At 45.4% G+C, this 22,655-nt stretch overlaps 6 protein-coding genes across 6 annotated transcripts; 1 reads left to right on the top strand and 5 right to left on the bottom strand.

The window, feature by feature from the left end:
- Positions 1 to 516: 516 nt before the first annotated feature.
- Positions 517 to 2,240, bottom strand: N7529_009703 (uncharacterized protein; the record flags this gene model as incomplete). The annotated part of the gene is made up of 2 exons (XM_057245230.1): positions 517 to 2,140; positions 2,197 to 2,240. 2 exons carry the CDS (start codon positions 2,238 to 2,240, stop codon positions 517 to 519), a joined length of 1,668 nt encoding a protein of 555 aa, XP_057093493.1.
- A 1,400-nt stretch (positions 2,241 to 3,640) lies between these two features.
- Positions 3,641 to 4,589, bottom strand: N7529_009704 (C2H2-type zinc finger protein; the record flags this gene model as incomplete). Its single annotated transcript, XM_057245231.1, has 3 exons — positions 3,641 to 3,845; positions 3,905 to 4,033; positions 4,105 to 4,589. 3 exons carry the CDS (start codon positions 4,587 to 4,589, stop codon positions 3,641 to 3,643), a joined length of 819 nt encoding a protein of 272 aa, XP_057093494.1.
- Positions 4,590 to 10,119: 5,530 nt separating this feature from the next.
- N7529_009705 (uncharacterized protein) lies at positions 10,120 to 13,783 on the bottom strand (the record flags this gene model as incomplete). The annotated part of the gene is made up of 4 exons (XM_057245232.1): positions 10,120 to 11,386; positions 11,440 to 13,300; positions 13,362 to 13,579; positions 13,641 to 13,783. 4 exons carry the CDS (start codon positions 13,781 to 13,783, stop codon positions 10,120 to 10,122), a joined length of 3,489 nt encoding a protein of 1,162 aa, XP_057093495.1.
- Positions 13,784 to 16,372: 2,589 nt separating this feature from the next.
- On the top strand, positions 16,373 to 18,627 carry N7529_009706 (ankyrin repeat domain-containing protein; the record flags this gene model as incomplete). Its single annotated transcript, XM_057245233.1, has 2 exons — positions 16,373 to 17,171; positions 17,231 to 18,627. 2 exons carry the CDS (start codon positions 16,373 to 16,375, stop codon positions 18,625 to 18,627), a joined length of 2,196 nt encoding a protein of 731 aa, XP_057093496.1.
- Positions 18,628 to 19,224: 597 nt separating this feature from the next.
- Positions 19,225 to 19,523, bottom strand: N7529_009707 (uncharacterized protein; the record flags this gene model as incomplete). The annotated part of the gene is made up of 2 exons (XM_057245234.1): positions 19,225 to 19,334; positions 19,409 to 19,523. 2 exons carry the CDS (start codon positions 19,521 to 19,523, stop codon positions 19,225 to 19,227), a joined length of 225 nt encoding a protein of 74 aa, XP_057093497.1.
- A 2,162-nt stretch (positions 19,524 to 21,685) lies between these two features.
- Positions 21,686 to 22,534, bottom strand: N7529_009708 (uncharacterized protein; the record flags this gene model as incomplete). The annotated part of the gene is made up of 1 exon (XM_057245235.1): positions 21,686 to 22,534. One exon carries the CDS (start codon positions 22,532 to 22,534, stop codon positions 21,686 to 21,688), a length of 849 nt encoding a protein of 282 aa, XP_057093498.1.
- Between the last annotated feature and the right edge of the window lie 121 nt (positions 22,535 to 22,655).

Here is a 22,655-nt window from a genome sequence, read left to right on the forward strand (position 1 = left end):
AGCAGCAGTGAGCGGTTTGACAATGAGAGTTCACCAAAGGTCAGAAAATTCCGTTGCTAATTCTGTGCGGGGGTTTTCGTATTTCCAGCCTCTGCACACGAGTTATATTTGGCGTCGAAAGTACGAGTCTGATTGGTTAGCACCATAAGGGGCGTTGTCAGATCTGCTTAAGGGGGTTAGGGATTATTCGATTAACCAATCAACTGCAAAGAAGAGAACATACAGTATTAGAGGCTTCAATTGAGCCTTTGTACAGAGTAGTGTGTGTATATACATGATGTATGTATGCAATGACGCTCTCGTGGTTTCATCGCCTTTCACTTTTGCGACAAGACATCGATTTACCCCCATTTCCCCATCTCTACATATGTGAATAGTGATATCTTGAATATTCGGCTTATTTGAACATAATTTTGGTCCCGTTTACTACCAGAGAAAAACCAAATGGTGTGCAAATGACCCCTTCCCGTTGATTTTGATCTAGAAGCTAGTGGAACAAGTGCACCTCGTCTTTCTTCACAATGAAATCTTGTTGAGGGTGTTCAGGATCTTCTCAATAAATTGAAGTGCAATAACATCATCGCTCTCCACCTCTAGACCAAGGTCTTCATTGTCATCATCCAAGCACGTCAGACAAGATACTACTACCTGTGCATATTTGTCGCCCATACGTGGGGCCAGCCTCTTGTGGGCCTGTTCCACCAAGTAATCCTTGAGTTGGAAGGCCAAGGCATCGAATGAGGCTGTCTCGCCCTGCCGCTTACTCCATGCTCTAAAGTCATAGTAGGACTTGCCAAACTTGGCCTGGGGCGGGCCATTGAACTCCAGCTCGTTGGTGTATTCAACAAAAGACTCCCAAAGACCAATTTCAAGCAAGCAGACTCCAAGACTGTAGATATCGTGCTGCATGCTGTACTTCTCGGAAGGGTCCACGCCCTGCCGGCGAGGGTGACGGTAGACATTGCGAGCCCAGCTCATGTCGCCTCCCATCATCGTACCAGCATCTGCAGCACGGAAAGCATCAAAGCCAACTAAAAAAGCGTGACTATTGATACCTTGTGGATCTTCAAAGCATAGCACCGACTCTGGCCGTACGTTTTTGTGCACAAGTGCGAAGGTATGCACGTAATTGATAGCCTTGGCAAGTTCGCATGCCATGTGTATTTTCCGGGATAGTGACAGATTTTCATCTGAGTTAAGCAACAGGTGTCGTAGTGACTGCAAGACCTCCATGCCGTTCGGAATTCGGAACACAATCTGGAAGTGGGAATAATGTGCTTGGTTCGGAGATGGCGAATGTGCACGAGGCAGAGAAGTAGGGGGAGCCAGCTCTAAGCCCAACTGCAGAGGTGGAGTAGGAGATACATGCTTCTGGGTAACTGGCATGACTCCCTTGCAATTGAACAAGCCAAATGCGAGAGGGTCGGCCTGTGAGAGCTTAGCCGCGAGGACTCGCACATCCCGCGCGACATTGCGCACTTGAGTGGCCTGCCCGAGCTCGATAGTGTCGACAATGTACCATTTCTTGTCACCGTCCCTGCGTCCTGCTTTTGCATCCGAAAAGGGTATATGTAACCACTCCATCTGCAACTCCTCAAGGAAAATCGCCCTGGTTCGTTCAACCGTAGGGGATAACACATTGCGTAATCCAGCAGCGAGAGCCAGCGGAGTCTCAGCGACAGTTGCAGGTCCGTGTGCCTTGGCCTCTGTAATCTTTGCCAAGGCTAGTTCTTTGTCGAGGAGAGGATTTGCTATTTTCATAAGCAAAAACCATGAAGGGTCAAAGCGACGCTGCCACTCTTCGAGCTCGGATATAATCCCGTCGAGTGCCTCCTTCTTCCACACCCAAGCAGCCTTCTTCGCCCTGAAGCTAAATCCAAATATGCCTGATCGGGTCGTCGAGTTCCTTTGAATCGCATCAAGGCTTTTTATGGCAAGCGAAAGACTAAGCCAGAGCTGATTCAGGAGCTCGTCCATCACGCGGCCCTGCTCTACATCCATAATTGATATGATGCGCATGACAAAATCAACCTGGCGCTTTGTGCGATCCCAGGATGCCTCGACAATAATTACACGCTTCTCTACTTCAATATCGGCATGTTTCCACGTTGAACATATATTCATGATCTTGGACCCGATACTACTACAAAGTCAGCGGGACTTAACAACTTGTTGTTAGAGAGGGTCTTGGCTTACGTGTAGCATGTATCCACAAGGCCAATCACTGAGACTGGATCCATGATGTAGTCCTAGTTTGCTAGATAGTGCGTTGAAGTTGCCGTTTGTTTTGTTCTCAGTGCGCGCGTGTCTCAAGCTTCGGGGTTCAATTCAAAGCTTGGCTTCGGCTGAGCGGGGTATTACTCCAACCAACCCAATGAAGCTAGAGTGAGTGAAAGGTGAGTGGAGGATGGAAAGCAGCGAAGGCTGAAGGGGCGAATGGGATGTAAGCAACATAAGCCGGGCTAGCCAAGTGATATGATGCTCGCTACAAGAGGGCAATCGAGCCGAGCGTGTGGTCGAATGACCAGGTGCGTGTGCAGACTGGCATCGTAATCTATTTTATGTTGGGCATATTGATTTTTAGATGATCAGTCTCGAGTGCTCAAGTTCTTTCCCACTTATTGCAGACAATATACCTTGGTACGCTATAGTGCTAGATACATATATATGTACAACTATCACTTTTCATGCCGCTAAAGATATACAATCACACCTCATTAAACGTATACTAATTGATTGTAACAGTACCAGCCTGCTTATAATTCTCCGGCTCTTAGACTAGGAGGTATAGAAGGCCTTATACATGACTCTCCCTGAACAGTGTAATCCTTACTAACGAACTCGGGACATTTAAGCTTCGTATCGGAAGGGATTCGTAGGCTTTGTGTAGTTCAAGGATCGGGCGAAAGGTACCTAAATTTTTAGAGTAGCAAAGATATTTACTACTTATGCCGAATCTAACTTTGGAGATAGTTAATTAATAGAATTGCCCTACGTTTACGTAATAACTAGTAAAACTATAGGTATCCAGTCATGGCATATTCGCATTCTTTAACCTGTAGGGCTTCAATGTGGCCTTGGCCCGTTACACCAGGCGAGCCATATATCTAGTGTTAGGTGCCAGGTCAATTAACAGGAAAGAGTGCATTCAAACTAGAAAAGCAAAGATGGGGAAGAAGGAGAGAGAGCAAGTGGTGAATCCTAGGGATCTCATAGCAGAGCTATCCCACAAGGCAAACAAACCCCTTTCCCAACTAGGAACAGTAGCAGTTTGAAGAACAAAGGAAATAAAGCAAACAAACAACGATCTCGAAGCATGTGATAATGTGCAGATCGTGACACCTAGTTCGACATTATCAATTAAGCTCTATAAGTTCAAAGCTTGTATATCTCCGATTTTAGGTTCCTGATTACTAGTAGATAAAGGCTTTGAGGACTTTAACTATAATGCAGAGTACCAAATGATAAAGCTTTCATTATATTAGAACTTTTATCCCAATCCTGTCGATATTACATGTGATATTGATACCATATAGCCCATCATTTCCCATAACATTGAACCAATCGCTCCAAAACCTAACCCAAGCTCCGACGGCACTTGATCCGACTGAACAAGCCCCAATGCCCATATACAGCAACTTTAGGCGGTTAAAGCCTGATGATGTTTCCTCTGGTGACCAATCAAGTTGTCTTTTCGGTTGAAACACTTACCACAGATCCCGCAAGAGAACGCGTCTGGCTCAACATGTAGCGTTTTGACGTGGCGTACGAGGAGTGCCTTTTTTGAAAGGGCAGAAGAAGAAGCACAGTCCTTCCAGTTGCATTGCCATGCGCTCTTCTTGTGTCTGAAGAAGTGTCGTGTTAGTTCATTTCATTTTCTTTGCAGCTCGAGCAAATTTCTTACTCCCGATTTGCGTGACACTGTGGGTTTATATGCTCTGATTTGATATGCTTCAACAATGATTCATTGTGGGAAAACGTAGGGAGGTGCATGCATTCCTCCCAGAAGCAGTGCAGAAGCTCGGAAGAATTCCTAAAATAGGGGACATGTTAGCAAGACATGACTCTTTCCTCCTCGTCGTAACGTAGTGGTGGATAACTTACACTTCGCTGGACACAACCCCGTCAGAGGCTGGGTGTTCCTCATCATAGAGAACGTATATGCTGTCCTGATCTAGGTTCGCTTGTTGGTGTAGAGGCATGCTGGCGACGAAGGAAGCAGGACTGGCATGAAGGAAATCGTATCTGTTATTGAGATTGTGCGGGCTCGAGCGCTCGGTGGTATTGTATTCTCCAACGATAGAGCGAGGCATGCCATCGAAGATAGGAAATTGGCTTGACCGATCCTGTTCACGATACCCCAATCCCAAAGGAGTGCTGATGGTCGCGTCTGGATATGCGGAGGATTGAGCCGTGTGAGGATAATAAGAATAACCTCCGGTCGGCATGGAAGACGCTACCTCCGAAGATGACAGACTACCCTGGACTTCATGGAAGCTATTTTGGTAGTTCAAAAAAAGATCGGGTCGGTAAAGCAAGCTCAGATTGACCAGTTCGTCATCGTCTGGTGGTGGCACTGTAAATCGCATCGCCCACGAGGCTGAATATGAATGCAGAGATAATGGGTAGAAAAGCAGCTCAATAGCTAAGTACGCCTCGCACCGAAGCTTCCGATGAAGAAGGTCTCATCTTTGCAGGGACATCCCTATATATACTCAGGAAGCAAGTCGGGAGATTCAGAGTGAAAAGTTGAACCTCATGGAGGCTCAGATCCACGCAGATCAATCCCACATTTTGTGAAAATAAGGGGATATCAGGATATCGAGGATTTCTCCCAAGCACAAGAGCCTAGACAGTTGAGCTTAGGCAAACTTGCTTCCTTTGAATTAGAGTAAGAAAAAAAGGTGGGAAATCAGTTCGGTTTGTCCCTGAAACCTACATACCAAATCCACTGGGGCTCTCTACCTCGGTGGTGTGGTTGGTTGCACGGGTCCCTTGGCCCACTCACACAGGTTTCAAAAGCACACTAAGGCACACTATCGCCGTCGTCGCACCCTGGTTGTTGACACCGCTGGGTTGTAGGGGGTGCAACGGATCTCTAGAATTATCCTCCCGAACGCGGAGTCTGCCCCAGCCAGGACTGGAAGACTGCAATATGATAGATGGGTAAAAAAAAAAGAGACCAGTACTTTTGTCCCACACGCGGAGCTTGGGGATTTGCGTGCCTGAAAAATCCCATTTTGTCCTTGTTGGCATGGTCAGCCATCAGACACGTTCGGAAATATATTGATTGAATTTTATTTGTTTATGTCCTTTTTCTGTCAGCCTCTTATCCAGAATGTTTTTGAAATTCTAATTTACACCAAGACAAAGAGTACGATTGGGGAATTTTTGATTGCAAATGATTGACTTGACTAGCTAGCCTTAGCTATTGAAAATCTTCTGGCTGGATAGGGGAGAAAATTGAAAGTCTAGGGAAAAAGTGCCGTATCAATTTATTTTAACCTATGATTTAGGAAAATGTGGGCTCAAGAACAAGGGTACTTGGGCAAATAGGTAGATCATAAGTAATTTCGTAGAGCGATGACCAATGCCGATTTTGCTATCTTCGCTCCGAACGCCACAGGTACAGTTAACTTTAGGTATTCCGACAGGTTCATGAATACCTAAGAGGATCATAGGTACGTGGGCCGGAACGGGAGTCCCGGCAGATCCGAGAGCTTCGATTGTTCTAGAGCAGTGTACCCCAGTAATATACATATATCGATCGCGGGTCCTCACAACTCCGCATAATACTTCTGATTTTTTAATTTATTTCAAAGATGAAATGAGATGAGATGAACTGTGATGAACGGAGATGAATTGTGAATGAATGTGAACGAACGAAAGAATAAAAACGCTAGTATCAATGTAAATATATAAACTATAAACTATAATCTCTAAACGATATAATATGAAATATGAAATATAAAATAACAAAGAAATACAAAAATCTTTATTTTTATTCTTATTTTTTTTCAATCACAGGGTGGTATATTTGGAAATCCTTTTTATCAAACTCCTTATAAGGCTTTCAACCCTGGAACGTCATGTAATTATTCCCTATTCTCTTCTGAAAATTCAAAGAGAGCCTCGACACTGTGATAGTGAACAATAAAACAGCAAATTAAACATGTACAAGATTAAGTTTCAACAGTGGGTAAATAACCCGCATCACCGTTGAGGTTTGATTAAAGACATCTGTTGAATCCAAACTAGTGCGCATTAAGAACGGTTGCTAGGGAACTAAATGATTTAAAATCTTGAATTGAATAGCCCCTCCAACAATGACATCCGAGGCCCGATCCTGCTTTCTGATAATGGACAGAGTTGCGGTGTAGGTGGGCATGAATATCGTCTCCCTACACACTCCGTACCTAAGCGATTGCTCTGCCCCCGGAGGATGGAAATTGTCTCTCATCATAATGCCAAGTCATTCGATACCTCCCAACAATTCCTATCACAACCCCTGAAGCTTGGGCTCGAGCGCTGGGTAAGCGCCTGCGGAGTGGATCTTTCCTCGCATCACAAGTGACTGAGTAAATAGTTTTCGTGAGGTGAACCTTTTTTCTAAAAGACATATATTCCTTTGGGTGTAAGTACCACAATGCACGCACAGAGTCAACAGAACTCCGCTCAAACCAGTCGACCGTTACCGCTAACTCATCAATAATGTTCAGCCGGCATACTACACATGTCTAGTCTATGCCAATCGCGAGAATACTTCTCAGCACTGTCATTTGTTTTGGTTAATGTTTAATCAATATTCTCATTCCCAATCATCGCTATGTTGATGCTAGAATGAAACAAATCAAACTAAACCTAAAGGCTTGGATCCGAAAAAAAAGAGTACGACGAGGAATCCAGAGGAGAAACCCAGCACAAGTGTATTCACTTAACTAGAAAGCGAGGGGGAAAAAAACCAGAACAAGCGGAGAGAGCATGGGGGAAGATTTGTGTGTTCGCGAGAATAGAAGACCACCTGATCTCTAAAAATTACGAATGCAGCAGCTGACTTAGGGCCCGCTAAGGGTAAACAAAAGATGACGAACAAATATAAAAAAGGGGTGGAATTAATTACCTTGACCTTGTGTGCCTGGGCACGACCTGGGTAGAATGAAGGTTGTTAGGGTGGACTCCACCCTGAGGCGACTGCGCGCCAGCAGAGTGAAATTAGCGATGAAACCGGCCTGGATATCAAGAAGTATGCCTATTACTGTGTTAAAGTTCTTCCACCTATTCAAATTGACCAAATTCGATTGGTCAAGAAGCCTTTGTTGTACAAGCTAATATGCAAGCTAGATTGTAAAAGAACTCCCCCATTGGCTAGGTCCAACTCGGGATTTTCCGATGTTCAGCTGAAAGGGTCAGTGCAGTGGTCGCGCGACTTGGGTGATTCTCACCCTGTCTACAGTGCACTCACCTTGATCACCCCTGGACGCTCGACCACAAAGCGGCGCTCACCCATTTCTCACCCAGGCGACACCCACCGGACTACTGACCACGTATAAGCCACACGCCGGTGAGTTATCAGTTGGGTGGCTGACCACCAGCGAACCCTCACTGTTGAATACATTTGTTTTATTCTATTTTTGCTTCGTTCGGAAACTCCCTCTTGCCACCCTACTCTTTTAGCACATTCACTCTATTCTACACCCTGCACGTCCCTGAACCGCTGGTCGTCACCCACTACTAACTTACCGGCGTGTGGATGATGTACGGCCAGTAGTCGGGTGGGTATTACTGGATCGAGTTCAGGGAGAGAACAGGTTTAGCGTCGCAACCGGGAGCTAGTTTCGTTCTTTACACTCCCCTCCGCATCCTGGAGCTTCTCTCAGTGGTGGTATATACAGTGACGATGTATCAAATTTGAGCACCGGCTAGATTGATTGCCGTCGATAACCTGCTGATCCTGTTGACAGCTGGTTAGGCAACGTAAATCGATATGTGCGGCAATTTCGACCCTTCATGATTGATGGCGAACCACCTTATCTTATTCTAAGTATCTAATGTGATCCTATATTTGGCAAGTGGTGGTCTAAATAGCTAGCCGTGCCCTCCAAGATCCGACAGGCCAGCCTTGCACACTTCATCAAGAATAATGACCTATCCCAGTCTGACAGACACCCCACCAGATACCGATATTTCTAATGCATTCTAGTTCCCACAGCTCACAAGAGGGGAAACATATGCCAGGCTTGCTCGACGTGGCCAGTCGATGACGCAGCTTTGCCCTAGCTTGTATTCGAGCCGACTAACAGGGCTTATTGACAACGCAATGCCAAGTGCAGCACAGTGGAGTGAGGTAGGAAATTCATCATCCCGTTGCTATATTGAGCGAATAGATCTCAGGGTGGCGGAGCTGGGAACTGATATGTACGCGCTTTACCTCGCAGAGACCTCAGACGACAAATTTTGTACTGACACACCGGGTGTAACGGATATTTTGTGGACTTAGAACGCAGATACCACTCCATGTGATAAGCTCTGGGCCTGTACTATCCAGAAATTATGGATGAAAAATCCCAGTTTGATGGGGAACATCTATGGACCTAATTCGAAATCACATTCGGGCCTGGTTTCATGACAAAAGAAATACCAGAACTATGACACCACATATCGAATCTACTTGATGGTTAACGAAAAATCGCTGCAGACATTTCTGTGCTCCTCAACTTAAGACATGGTGCCGGACCAGAAGGAACTGAATCCGAAGGGTTCCTTTAAGATTCTAAATAAACTAGTAGAGACTAAGGATTTAAAAGAGTAACCCTATTTGATGGTATATAAGGTCCCGTCTAGAAGAAATTAATTAGTATCTCGATATTCTAAGGCTTATTCTTATATAATCTTTATAACTACTATTTCAAATCGTAAAGCGCGCCTAGATTTCTTAAACTCTAGATCTATATATTAAGATAACAATTTATACGGAATAAAAATTTAGCTTGAGTATTAATATAACTATATATATTAGAAGAGCTACTTAGTGTAAATTAGTATCTATAATACTTACGCCCGCGATATCTATATTCTAATACTACCTAAAACCCTTAGAATATACCTAAAACTTTATTATAATAAGGCTGCGCCTTATCTATTTTACCGATCACTTCGACGACGTATCTTCACGCGTAGAAGCAGGTCCTAGGTATCCATAAGTTCCTAAACTAGGCATGCAGAAAAGTCGTTCTCCATGATTATCGTCGCAACAGTCTAGCTCTTGGTACATGGCATGACATCCCTCATTACCAAAACTAAGCGTCTGCAAAGACTCCGACAAAATGATCTGGCCACTAGTCAAATCCCACATCCTCATTGCACCGATGCTCTGTACTTCCGTCCGCCTCCTACAGTTGTCCATCTTCTCGAGAGGCGAGCTGTCAGCTTTATTCTGGATGGATGTGATTGCGAATGATAAATTTGCGGGTTGAAGTCTGTTTCATTTGGAGTGTTTGAGGCGGAGAGGAGCTGTTGTTATTGTAACTTTGTAATGAGGAGATGTGGAAGAAGTGGAAGTGAAAGAAGTGGAAGTGGAGAGGGGGAGTGGGAGAGGTGGGAGTGGAAGAGGTGGGAATGATTAGGTGTATAAGTCCTGAAGCTTTGCACATTGGGTTGGCGCGCATGGATTTTGTTATCAATAGCATAATGTAGCTTTGGTTTCGCAATATTTACTCTTTATGCTTGCCTTTGTATCGCTCTTCTATGTTCTTTACTGCTCTTCCGTTTTCTGTATTCGCGGTGGAAGTGTTAAGCCTTTCCCACACGTCGTTAACGCACCTTGACCGACTAGCGTCTATCATGCTTATACTTGATTTAGTCTTTCTTAGCTAATTCTTTCTGTTACATCTCAATCATTCCTCTTTGCGGTGTTGCTGATTGGTTTGCCAACCCTTCTTTCCGTTTCCATCATTGGTGCTCAATACGTTCTACCGAGGTCGGGATTTACCTGTAACTGTCCTCTACACTCAATTATTTCGGTAACCATATAGAGAGAGGAGGACTTCATGATTTTGATTCCAGGCCTATATTGAGATCATTCCCCATTGTATACCGTAGCGAAGCGACCAAAGCGATCGTTTATGCCCTCCAGGTATGCTTGCGATATGCCATCAAAAACCTCCCAATAGCTAAGTGGCCATTGGCTAGAGCCAGTCTTGCCGCTCGTTTTCTGATGATATCAAACTCTTCTGTGTCAGGATGGTGGTTCAACAAGAGATGCAAGGTATGAAGTCTGCCATTCTCCGCAGCGCCGTCAGTCGCAGTGCGTCCTTGTTTAATAGCGGGCGCTGCATTGACATGCGCTCCAGCTTGAATTAGCATAATCACAATGCGTATTTTTCCTCCGATCGCAGCTCCTTGAAGCGCAGTAAAGCCCCCAAGTCGTGCTGCTGGTAGGTTAGGATCTGCCCCGCAAGCCAGTAGGTACTGAGTAAGCTCCACGAAACCTCGGCTTGCAGCCTCTTGAAGGGCTGATCGGCCTCTGACTGGACTTGGCATACCGTTGATATCTGCCTTGTGGCTAATCAAGAGCTTTACCATGGCGTGGTTGTTCTGGGAAACTGCTATCTGTAGCGCAGTCTGTCCACCATTCTCGTTCGCTGGGACATTGACATCGGCCCCTCTTTGAAGCAACAACCTGACAATGTCATCATGCTTCCTCCGCACAGCAGATTGCAGGGGAGTGATGGGACTCTCAAACTCGTATTTCCAGTGATGGTTCACATTGGCGCCAGCAGAGACTAGGCATTCAACAATTTGGAAACTGTGTCCTCGTATTGCTCTTTCAAGAAATGACATCGAGTGAGGGTTTGGAGTTTTTCCAGCATCTGCTCCCTCCTTGAGGAGAAGTTCCAGCAGAGAGACATCGCATTTCCAAGATTCCAAAGCTTGACCTATGATTCGACATTTCGTGATAGAATCAGAAGATATGGCGTCAGGTTCTTTTTCGAGAAGAAGTCGAGTAATCAGATCATTACATCCACGAACAGAAGCTTCTATCGCAGAAATTCCATCGACACTTGCAATTTTTGACTTGATGTCTGCGCCATATTTCAAAAGGATCTTGACTGTAGATTCATGCCCCATCAAAGCTGCAGCCTGCAATGCTGTGCGTCCACCGTTACAGTGAGGTGGAGCATTGACCTCTGCACCGTGCTTTATCAGCTCTTGGACGATATCGTTATTTCCTCGGTACGCAGCTCTCTGCAGAGGAGTTGTCTTGGAACCGCAGAAACCAATGTTTGGGCTTGCTCCTCTCTCCAAAAGTGTTGTTACCATGCTCAAATCTTCGCGTCTGACTGCAGAGTGAAGAGGTGCATATTGCTCTTGGCCGACTTCGTGTGCCCTAGAAGACGCACCAGCACGCAGCAGAAGGTGTACAATCTCGTGTTTTACTACCTGATCTGTAGCCATGAAGCCCGCTTCAAGGGTTGTGACCCCCCAGTGAGACTAGGGTCGATATTGACAGTTGCCTTTGCATCGAGCAGTATTCTAACGCCTTCGATGTTACCGGCCGCGGCTGCTATCTGTAGAGCAGTCCTACCTCCAGACCGAGCCGGAAGAGCATTGACTTCCGCTCCTTCTCGAAGTAAGAGACTCATCAGTCTTGTGTCCAGGTGGCTTGCAGCAGCCTGAAGTGCTGTTCTTCCATAATAGACACCAGCAGGAGCATTTATAGATGCCCCCTTTCGCAAAAGGATGTCAACGAGCCGTTCATTGCCAACGGTGGCGCCAATTTGAAGCGCTGTAAAGCCGTGTTTTCCCTCCATCTTCTGGTTAACGTGAGCCCCATTGGCTAGAAGCATGCGGGTCATAGTGATATTTTCTGCCCGAACAGCGGCCTGCAGTGGAGTGAGAACTGGTGTTTCGAAGTTTAACAATTCTTCTTGGGGGACTCTAGAAGATCTTTTTTTGAGACCGGCATTAATGGCAGCCCCTTCCTCCAATAGAAGTTGTACCGCTTCCCAATTCTCATTTTCCGCTGCTAACAGAATAGGAGACTTGGTTGAATTCTCAACCCCAAATACATCCCCATCATCCTCAACCTCGTCACTTGAGTAAGACTCTGTATCACTATCCGCATAGTCTTTCTCCTCTCGGGCATGAAATCGGTAGCCAGAGTAAGAGTCAACATCAGCCCCTGCATTTATCAAAAGCTCAACAATTACAGCGCTCTTTGACATTGTACACGCTATCTGCAGAGCTGTGCCAATTTTGGAAGTTGTGAAGAGGTTTGGATCTGCTCCCTTGTCGAGAAGGAGCCGCACAAGCTCAGGATTCCCTGTTCGCACGGCAAGCTGCAACGGAGTAAGTCGGGCGCAATCCTGGGGTGGGTTGACACGGGCTCCGTGTTGGAGTAATAGATCCGCGATATCGAATGCTGAGTGAGATCGCAGGTACGAGCAGGCATTATGCAAGGGTGTCTTGCCGTCAGCTACTAAATTTGGGTCTGCACCAGCCTCTAGTATCATTTTTGCACATTCAGCTTGGCAAGATGAAATTGCTCGGTGAAGTGCTGTTGTCCGCATGGCCAATCCACTGTGGGCATCCAAGTCTACCCCGGCCTCGATGAGAATTCGACAAATTTTGGCATCTCCCACGGCTGCTGCACTGACCAGAAGAGTGCTCATAAATATTTCAATCGACGTAGTGACTGACTCCAGAAGCGCCTTCAACATTGAGTGAGAATGGGTCTTGGCGATAAGTAAAACAAGCTTTTGTGTTGAAAATTCAGAGAGGAGGTTATTAGATGCCAGGTACACGTATATCTGGAGATAGTTGGAATAATCCTTTGAAGAGGCGGATTGAAAGACATCTTCTGTTCCTGTCGTAACGGATTTCAAGGCTGTGGCCAAATCACTGCGGCCGTTGTTACTGTCCCCACTAAATTGTGTCAAGATAATCTGAAGGCCCTCCTCGGTCATTGGGTCGGAATCGAGAGATTTTTCATGATCATTGGGAACGGCAGATGGAGATAGTCTGGGAGATAAGATATAGTGCTCCAAGGCAAAATTTCCGGGGGATGAGAAAACGGCCGGCAACTCATTCGAGGAAGAGAAAAGCCCAAAACCTGATGGAATCACTTCTTCTAGATCAGGCTTCCACGTAAGACATTCATAGCTCGATGGAGCCAGAGGTATATCCACAAGGGTTGCAAAATCGAAGCTTTCATTGTGAGGCCAATCTGTGGCACCATCGGAGATAGCCTCGATCTCTGCTCTAGGCGTACCCACGAGGATCCCATCCGGGGTCTTCGGGTCTGGAAGATCGATGAGTAATTTGACCAGAAAAGCCATGAGCTACTAGCAATTTTGACTTACCAAGGTCTCCGAAGTACTGAGAGGACAGAGTTACATGACGAGAAATCTCTTTCCTGACCTTAGCTTCAGGAATAAGGTGGCCATGCATCCTGACAGGGCCGAAATCTTTCCCATCGCGTTTCCGCTTCTCGCCACGGCTCGCAACAAATATCCACTCTTTTTCTGTCAGATTTTTCTTGAATCCCCATTTCTTAAACTGTCGAGAGTATTGGTGCTCCCTGATCGATCATTCCATTATTAGCTGGTTTCAACAAGCTTCTAGAACCGTCGTCAACTTACTCCTTCCAAAAATTGTGCATCTTGGACATGTAGTCCTGCACCTGTTGCACAGTCATCCGCTGTTCTAACCACAAGGACTTGAGCTCCTCGCGGTGTCTCCCCCAAGCTTCTTCTGTTTCTGCTTCCGCTTTGTTCGGTGCCATGGGCTTCGGTAGTGACTGGTTGGCGGGTTTTTTCGCCCAAAGCTGGATTACCCATACGGCATTTATACCTCGAACATTTTGGAGGGTAAGGAGTGCCATGAGAGCGGATATATTTCAATCGGCTTCCTATTGGATCTTTCCATAAGATACAGAAAAAATTTCCACCCTGCATGGCGCCTTGGCCTTAATCCGCAAAACTAGAGATTTAAAAAAAGGGATTCGCGAAAGTAGACAATAGGGACACCATGAAACAGCTCTCGGAGATAATGACCTGTGTTGTTTATGGCCTCGACGAATGACTGTACACCACGTCGATGCACACTAATGCACCTTTCCGTCCATCCTGTACCGTGCTTACTACTGGTCGAAGCCCTTTTGGGGCGGTTGATGGCTGGAAGCGAATAGCTCATTCTGATCCCTGCCAGGGGCAATTCCCCGTATTTGCTTTCTTTCCCCTTTATCCCGTCATATCGAATCTATGCTATTCAATGTACTCTTCCATTGGTTGACTATACCATGCAAACATGCAAACAACAAAAATATCAAGAAATAACAACTCTCATCCACCGGTTGTCTACCTCCCAAAACTAGCACGAGCTTGCTTCTGCTCCTCGCTGGTGGCGGGTGATTTCTTATTTCCTTTATCAAGTAAGATAGCACCTTGCATTATAAGACAGAAGCCTTTTATAAGCTGGTTCAATACACGATCTACGACTGGGATGGGCCGAATAGCGTACACTCCATAGTCATTCCCGTTCATCAGGATATCCCTATCCCTATACGTATCAGGTGTCACTTTTCTCCAATTTTGGGGCTCTATGGCCGCACACGAATTGTGGCATTGTTGCGGCTATGCCCCGACCCCTGTCATTCCCCTGAATTGTCGCATTTAGCCTAGTGTCCAATCTGAGACTTCTGGAGGCCACAAATTTTGGTTTAAGCCAATCATTTTTTAGCAAGCGGCTCCTTGACAACAAGGCTCAAATCAAATGATTCAGCCGCAATGCAAGCTCGCCCTAAACCAGGCTCAGAGCAGTCGCAAAAACCAATTTAAAAAGTGAAAACCCACTCCTGGCTTGGTTTGTGATCTTTATAGTCCTGCATCCTATTCATCTTGTAGCCAGGCTAACATTGGTTTTCCTCACCTTTTCTTTCCAAACCTTTACTGCATCAGCCTCCCTGATAACCCCAAGAATGACCAGGAGTTCGGATGAAGAATGGAGGAACCATCGAGAACAAATTACAAGTCTATACCGAAACAATACCTTGGATCGTGTCATTGAACTTATGAATGAGAGGCACGGATTTCTGGCGAGGTGTGACTGATTGTTTGTCAACTTTTTGCTCCAGGAGGACTCATATAACACAGAGACCACGAATACAACAAAATGTTCGCAGCATGGGGAGTCAAGAAAAATGGCACAAATAGTATACATGAGTATATCGACAGCGAGGTCCGGAAACGAAAGTTGGAAGGAAAAGAAAGTGAAGCGCTTGTCCATGGGAAGCTTTATTCACCTAAAAGCCTCAGGAAGGAGATCGCGCGACATTTCACCTTGACAAGCATCTACTTGAGATCAAAAAGTGAGTCTCTGTTCCAGGTGATACCCTGGTCATTGTTGGTATGTTGAGAGTCTGATATGGGAGAAATTTTCTGTACAGGTTTTGATCCTCCTACACCAGACGGCGTGGTAATCCGCAGCCCTCAACAATCAACACCACTCTTAGTTGGAGCAGCCTTCGAACTGAAAATATTCCTTGGTATTTATTTAAGCTTGAGGTTCCAAATTGTGGGATACTGCCGCAGGATATGTCGGCACATCAGGATGACATTTCCAAGTTACCAGTCATCCCAAGTGGCGAACAACATTTCAGACTGTTGAGCTCCTCACAGACCGACTTTTGCTGTGATGAAATACCCAACGCAGCAATGAATCCCTCTCATGATGTGCTCTGTGACCCGATGGAAATTTTCAATCCAACTTCGCATGATTGGACCTTTGAGAATGATATCACTCGAAGCTTGTTACTGGATATCGCAATTTTTCGAACTTCCCTAGAGGCAAACCAGGCCGGGTTGATAATAAGCTCGTCAAGCAATGTGAACATTAGCCATGAATCCGCGGTATCCTTCCTTTATGAATCATCATTCACGCGGTTCAACCCGAAGATAGCGCTGTTAGCGATCTTACAGCATTTCTCAGACGATATACTGTGGACGACAGCAATCTCGAGCTCAGTTTATCCTTGGATACCCTTGCGAAGTCTACGGATTGTATAACTTTGTATCGCTTTTTCAGCTTGTTAATATACCTCATATCCAACAACTTGTTAACCTTAAGCGACACAAACAAAATTTTGGCTTGGGCAGTGGCAAACAATTGCACCTGGATGATCACGAGTATTCTCGAATTGTCGTCCACGGCGGTAGACGTTTTTGCAACTAGGATTTTTCCAGCTGCTGTGCAAGCTGGCCAGATAGATCTTGTGCGCAAACTCATCTGTCGAGGTATAGATGTCAAAAATTTTGTTTCTTCGAGAGAGTCATAGACTCCGTTCTCACTTGCGGTTGAAAGCCGAGACCCAAAGATGGTCGAGCTCCTTCGTGCCTCGGGGGCAACTCCTGAAGTGACGGGAATTTCTATGATTCAAACTGACCAGAGTCACGGCTCTCTGTGGTCTTTCAGCAATATAAAGATTCTCTCTTTGCTCCTCGAACTCGGTGCAGACCCAGAAACCTTTGTCGCCGACAAACCAAGAGGTTTCCCGCTTATAAGTGTTGCTTCTGAGGGAGAGGTGGAAGCTTTTCAACTTCTTTTAGATGCTCATGCACAACCGGACTGGGCCATTCTGGAGTTTGGGACTGCATTACAAGCTGCTGCCGCACGAGGCCATGAAGTTGTCGTTAGGATCCTCATCGAGCGTGGTGCAGGTGTCAACACCACCTGGTTAACATCTAACCACTATGACCCCATCCACCATCGCCAGGTTCGGGGCTATGCGGCTTTCAAAACACCAATTCAACTTGCAGCAAGCGGAGATCATCCAGGTATTGTACAGACTCTGCTACAGAGTGGAGCTCTGGTGAATTACTCTCCCAGTGTTGCGGGCCTTGGACTCTCCAGAATCGAGGACATATTCTCGCACTGGAGTGAAGCCGGCCCCGGCAAAGAGATGCCTCTTGCATATGCTGTCCAGTACGCCGCAATAAATCAAAACGTTACTCTTGTTCAACAGCTTCTTGCTGCTGGAGCGAATGTGGACTCTAGAATTGGTACAAACTACGGGGATACCCCCCTGCAGACAGCGGCCGGGTTTGGCGATGTGGCAATGACACGACTTCTACTTGATCATAAGGCTAATTTAAATGCCCCTGCGGGAAAGTACTGTGGTCGAACAGCAATCTAAGCAGCCGTGGAAAGATAGAGATTATGAAACTATTGATAGATGCAAAGGCAGATATAAATGCCGATGGGGGCTGGCAAAGGAGAACAGCTGTCCAAGCCGCGATCGAGAGACGCCATCAAGCTGCGGTAGCAATATTGTTATTATTGGGCGCCGATATCAACGCAAAGCCGGCTTTCCGCGACGGGATGACTGCATTGCAAGCGGCAGCATTTACTGGCGATATGGGACTTTTCCAAATGGCCCTACAATACGTCGCACACATCAATGCTCCAGCTGGATCCGAGAATGGAATCACTGCGTTTCAAGCTGTAATCAAGCACAAAAATCTCACTGCTCTCAAGAGCGCGCTCCAGGCAGGCGCGGACGTGAACGGGCGACCATCCAAGCAAAACGAGTTTCATGCTTACTCTGACGGCTACGTAGCATCAAATAAGACACCGCTCCAATATGCGGTGTATTTAGGATGGCTTGATGGTGTGCAATGCCTCCTAAATTGGGGATCAGATATTGACGCGCTCCCTCCTCACCCTAATTTTGATGCATACTCAGCACTGGGTTGTGCCATTGAAAATAATCATGAGGATCTAATCGGATTATTGCTTCGAAACGGTGCTGATCCAAATACTTCTGCCTTCAATCATGAATGTGCACCAAGGGCTTTTATTCTGGCCCTCTCTCAGGGCCGCTCAAATGAAAGAATCAAGCTTTTTCTGCAAAATAATGCTGATATCACTGGTTGTTGGGGCACTAAATTAGCACTCGAGGTTGCAGTTTTTGGCGATGCGGCCGATGTCGTTGAAACGATCATCAAATTGAGTTCACAGCTTCCTGGTGACCAATACCAATATTCGATCAAAGGCTTATTAGCTATCGTAATAGTGGCTTCTGGCTGGTCGCTCCATTATAACCTTGTGAAAATGCTGGTTCAAGCTGGTGCTGATACCAATGCGACTTGCTCTGAAACTGGGCAGACGTTACTTCAAAAGTCTATCGGTGCAAGTGACGTTGGTGTCATTAAACTTCTGCTTGAACACGGGGCTGAGGTGAACATATTGGCGACAGAGAGTACAGGGAAGCCTTTGCGGGTTGCAATACTAGAAGGTAATGTGGAAATAGCAGAAATTCTTCTTGAGCATGGCACCGATATCAATGCTCCTCCATCCAAGAAAAGGGGTGCTACAGCGCTTCAGGCAGCTGCAATAACAGGGTATTATAGCCTTGTCCTACGGTTATTAGAATACGGTGCTGATGTTGCTGCCGCGCCATCAGCCATCTTCGGCAGAACAGCAATAGATGGAGCTGCTGAACATTGTCGTTTAGAGATATTGCAGCTACTGTCAAATTTATATGGGGACCGGCCAGATTTGGCACTCGTTTGTAGCCATGCTGCTTCTGTCGCAGAACGAGAAGGTCATGTGAATAGCAATCTTACTTAGGAGCTACACAGCCTCCTAGTACCAGATGAGCTTTTGCCGATGGCTTTTTTTTCTTTTCCTTCTTTCGAGTCATCTTTCGCATACATCGTCTATTTTAATCATATAATTTGATATTTCCATCATAAATATCTCAGCGACCTTACGAACAGATAGAGATATGTCGTACCTGATCCAAAGCATAATTTCTAGGGCGCTGAGTTGATTTTGGTGGCACATTTTATGACAATCATGAAATCCAATCATTATAGTATTATAAACTGATCATGGGGATTATACCAGGACTTGGGCCTACTGATAGATCGATTTCGTCTACAATACACTATATCTTATCGCACGTCTCTTTTAGCATGCGACATGTATGAGGGAAGTCTTCGGACATGATCCTGTAATTTCACCACTGCAAACTGTCATCTCCTTGGTCTTGTTCCATCCTTGTTTGTGGAGATCATCTATCGATTATCAACCGAATTGTACGACACGTGGACTTTCGTAATAGCTCTTCGACAGACGAGTCTCTCTATAGAATCAATTGTTTCTGTTAGTTGCCCAAATTTTAGCTTTTGAAATCAGAATATAGCCATACAAGGACCATGAACACTAACTAGCTGGAATGCGATAGCCGACAAGACCATCTTCGAGAATGCGCTCGTTGTATCCAGTATATTCGCTTTCTGACATCCACAGAAGCGTGATAGACTGTCCTCGATCTGATCAGCTGGGTTAGATATAGCTAACTTGTCTTTCTTCAACTACTCTTATTCTGGTCAAATTTGAAACTTACCAGAAGGAGCAGACTCCCTGCGTTCTTGAAAATGAGTCCAGAGGAGCACAAGTGATGGCGGGCCGGTCACAAGTAAAGTAATGAGCGCGATAATTGCCTCTAGTGACCAACTCATTCTTCAAATCATTCAGACGCACGAAAAATATTCATTTTGGGATAAGAGAGAACTTCTATCCTCTTATAGTTGATCTCAAGAAAACATTTTGGTGTACATGGACATGAAATATCATATTTGCTATCGATTTTGTTGGTGAAGAAGCCTGTATGGACTTAGGAGGGTACAATTTGTGGTAAGGGTCAATCATATGGCGTAGAGACCAGCTTTTTGATCACTTATCATTTGATGGTTCCATTTCTGATTTCGGAGGATCCCAGCGAAAATCTGGTCTCCACCAATAAATAAGGGTCTAACTACCCACCTTCCTTGAATTGATCAACCTGCATCGGACTGCGCCTAGCACCTAAGTTGTACGGCGATTTCTGATCCCTCAAACTGTAAGGGCACGCAAGCACTGGTAACCCTCCCTGGTTCTAGTGATAATGATGTTCTTATAATTTAACTCCTTGAAGTTCTTATCATCTCCCTAACTTCCAAGGACAGCAAAGCTTGACCAAGTGGAAGTTAAACGGTTTTTCTTTTCCCTCTTTCATTATGTAGAGTTCTCCGTTGATACGGAGGTGATAGCGAAGTCGTTCCCCGGTTGGCAAAAAAAGATGTCATGGCCCGAACCGCGATTCGAACGCGGGGCCTCTCGCAAATGTGTAGGTACCCAAAGCGAGAATCATACCACTAGACCATCCGGGCAATTTTCGGTGTTATTTGTTTACTTTTAAGATTCAACACTTATAATATCAATCTAATCTTCGCCCTGCTTACTACTTTCATTTCCTTGCGCAGGTGGGCGCCCATTTCTATAACGGAACTGTTCGTGATAGCCTCTTGCCTACTAAGTCAGTGACGATTCTTCTAAATTCTGCTACGCACTAATATAATGAACGGAGCAGATAGATATATATATACTAGCTGGGGACTTTATTTCAATTCCTTTCTTTACTTTCAGATCTGGGTAAAATCGAATTCCTTACGACAAGTACCTACTACTCAAGTGGCTTTCTTCTAAGCCATCTGTTTCCTAATAGTCAACTCTATTATATTGGGCTTAATTTACTAGTATATATCTAGCTCATCGAAAGGTAGCACGACCTAAGATTCACGTACAGTATGCAATAGAAGAAGTAGGATACAATTACATACGCGACATGACAAAAGTTTCGAATGATTGGAGAACTCAGTGTAATAGATAAGCCCATAAGCATAGATAAAACAGATAGAAACAGTCGTTGCTGATACGTACTATATCATAGACTTTTGACAGATTTGTAGCGCAGAAATCAGAGTGCCGATAGGGGTTTGTGTTTAATATTCCAAATTAGGCTATGCCTTCCAAGGTAGAAGGGACCCGCGGCCACAAGGTTCATCCACGAAAGAAGGGCTTCGTAGTATATGTTTCATTATTGCCATGTTCATGGAGATCTGGGACCGCAATTTCTGCTGGATAAAGCCGGTCCAACTATGATCCCAGGCCTAGGCTTGACAAATTATTTCGGCACGGGTTCTAATAGATGACACCCCAAGCATCTCAGGGGCAAAAGAGCCCCCATTCCAAAAAAGCCCCTCATACCACATCCAAAGTCTATAACCACAGCAATTGTCACGCAGAGAAGACAGTTAGTTATGATCTGAATATGCTAGAAAGACGTCCACGAGTGTGCTCCCACATGCTTTTTGAGTGTGTTGTTATCAAATTCGTACGTCTTACCCGGCTCTAACTAGCTCTTTCCAAGTAAAGTAGTAGTATCGGTGTAAGATCAGGTACTTCTTGCTCATGATAAAAATCAGATTATGAGGATTCTATAGGAAGCCCTGAGCATTTTTCCGACGAAAGATTAAAGGTTCGATCCTTTTAAATGTGCTTAGTATCAACCACAGTTAGACCTCAAATACTTACCAGAATGCATCTCTGAAAGATTCATCGAAGGTAGTACTGCACTATGCTCAAGCTTATTGAAAAGCTACATATATACATATTCAAATCTGTGTCAGTTTTCAATAAACCTGCATCTTCTAGCGAAGCTAACTCAATAAAAACACTCTCCTTAGACAGTTCATGTAATGGGAGAAAGCTAATGAGAGACGTATTATAAGTCGAAACAAATGAAATATCTATTTTCAAATGGCCCAACTGCCTAATCCTATAGGGAATAGTCATTGATTATTTAATTTTTGTCACCCGGAAGATCTTCAGAGCAAAGTTCAAGATCAGCATCCCAATCATCGTTATCCGTATCATTGTCCTCATCGTCAGAACTTCCCAGCCCCCTGTGCCCTGTGCTGACTTTCTGGATACCTCTCCCACGAAGGGCCAACTGTTCCCTCCACTGATCGAATATCCTATCTACCGGTCGATGCTCACACCGCCAGTACTGCACCGCAAAAACGCGCCTGCCAGACATTTCGGCCTCTAAATTCGCTGCCGATGTCTCCCGACTTGAAAATGATATATTTGCTTCGTTATCAAGTGCTCCCAAATCGAGCTCTGAAGTTGCAATAGCAGGGATTGGTAAGGTTGTCTGGGTATCAGACTGATTTGAGCTCGAGACATTCGTTTTGATATGTGCATCGTTGACGAAAAGAACGGCCGTGATCATCCATATAGTATGCGCGTGAGTATCACGCATTAGTTTTTTAACACTGGTCGTCACGTCCTTGTCGTTCATGAGTGCGTCAAAGGACAATCGCGCATTCTTCATCCCTCTCTTTGTCACCTGGGTGCTGCGCAACACCACATCCCCCTTACTTTGGTGAGAGCCTCCTATCATGAGAGCCCTACGAACACCCGCGTTCGTTGAAGAATGAGAGACAGAAGTGATGCAGATTTCGGCATTTTCAAATTGAAGGTCTTCACCAATAAACTCTTCTGTGATAATTCTGGACGGGTTTTCTGGCTCGTAGCCCTGCACACCGGGGTTCCATCGGTCAAGAACAAATCGGCCAAGTAGTTTGTTGACTTCTGAGCCCGGTAGCTGGTTGAGGGGCTCGAGGTAGTAAAAGCTGGGCTTTGACATCTTGGAAATAACCAATCAATATGTGCAGTGAAACTGCAATAATGAAGATGAGGTTTCAAGGGAAGGTTGCCTGTCTAGTACTTTCAATGCGCGCCGGTTGTCGATGATGGAGTCGAAATAT

Source organism: Penicillium soppii (genome assembly GCF_028829465.1).
Source record: "Penicillium soppii strain IBT 18220 chromosome Unknown utg000007l, whole genome shotgun sequence".
NCBI classification, from domain to species: Eukaryota; Fungi; Ascomycota; class Eurotiomycetes; order Eurotiales; family Aspergillaceae; genus Penicillium; species Penicillium soppii.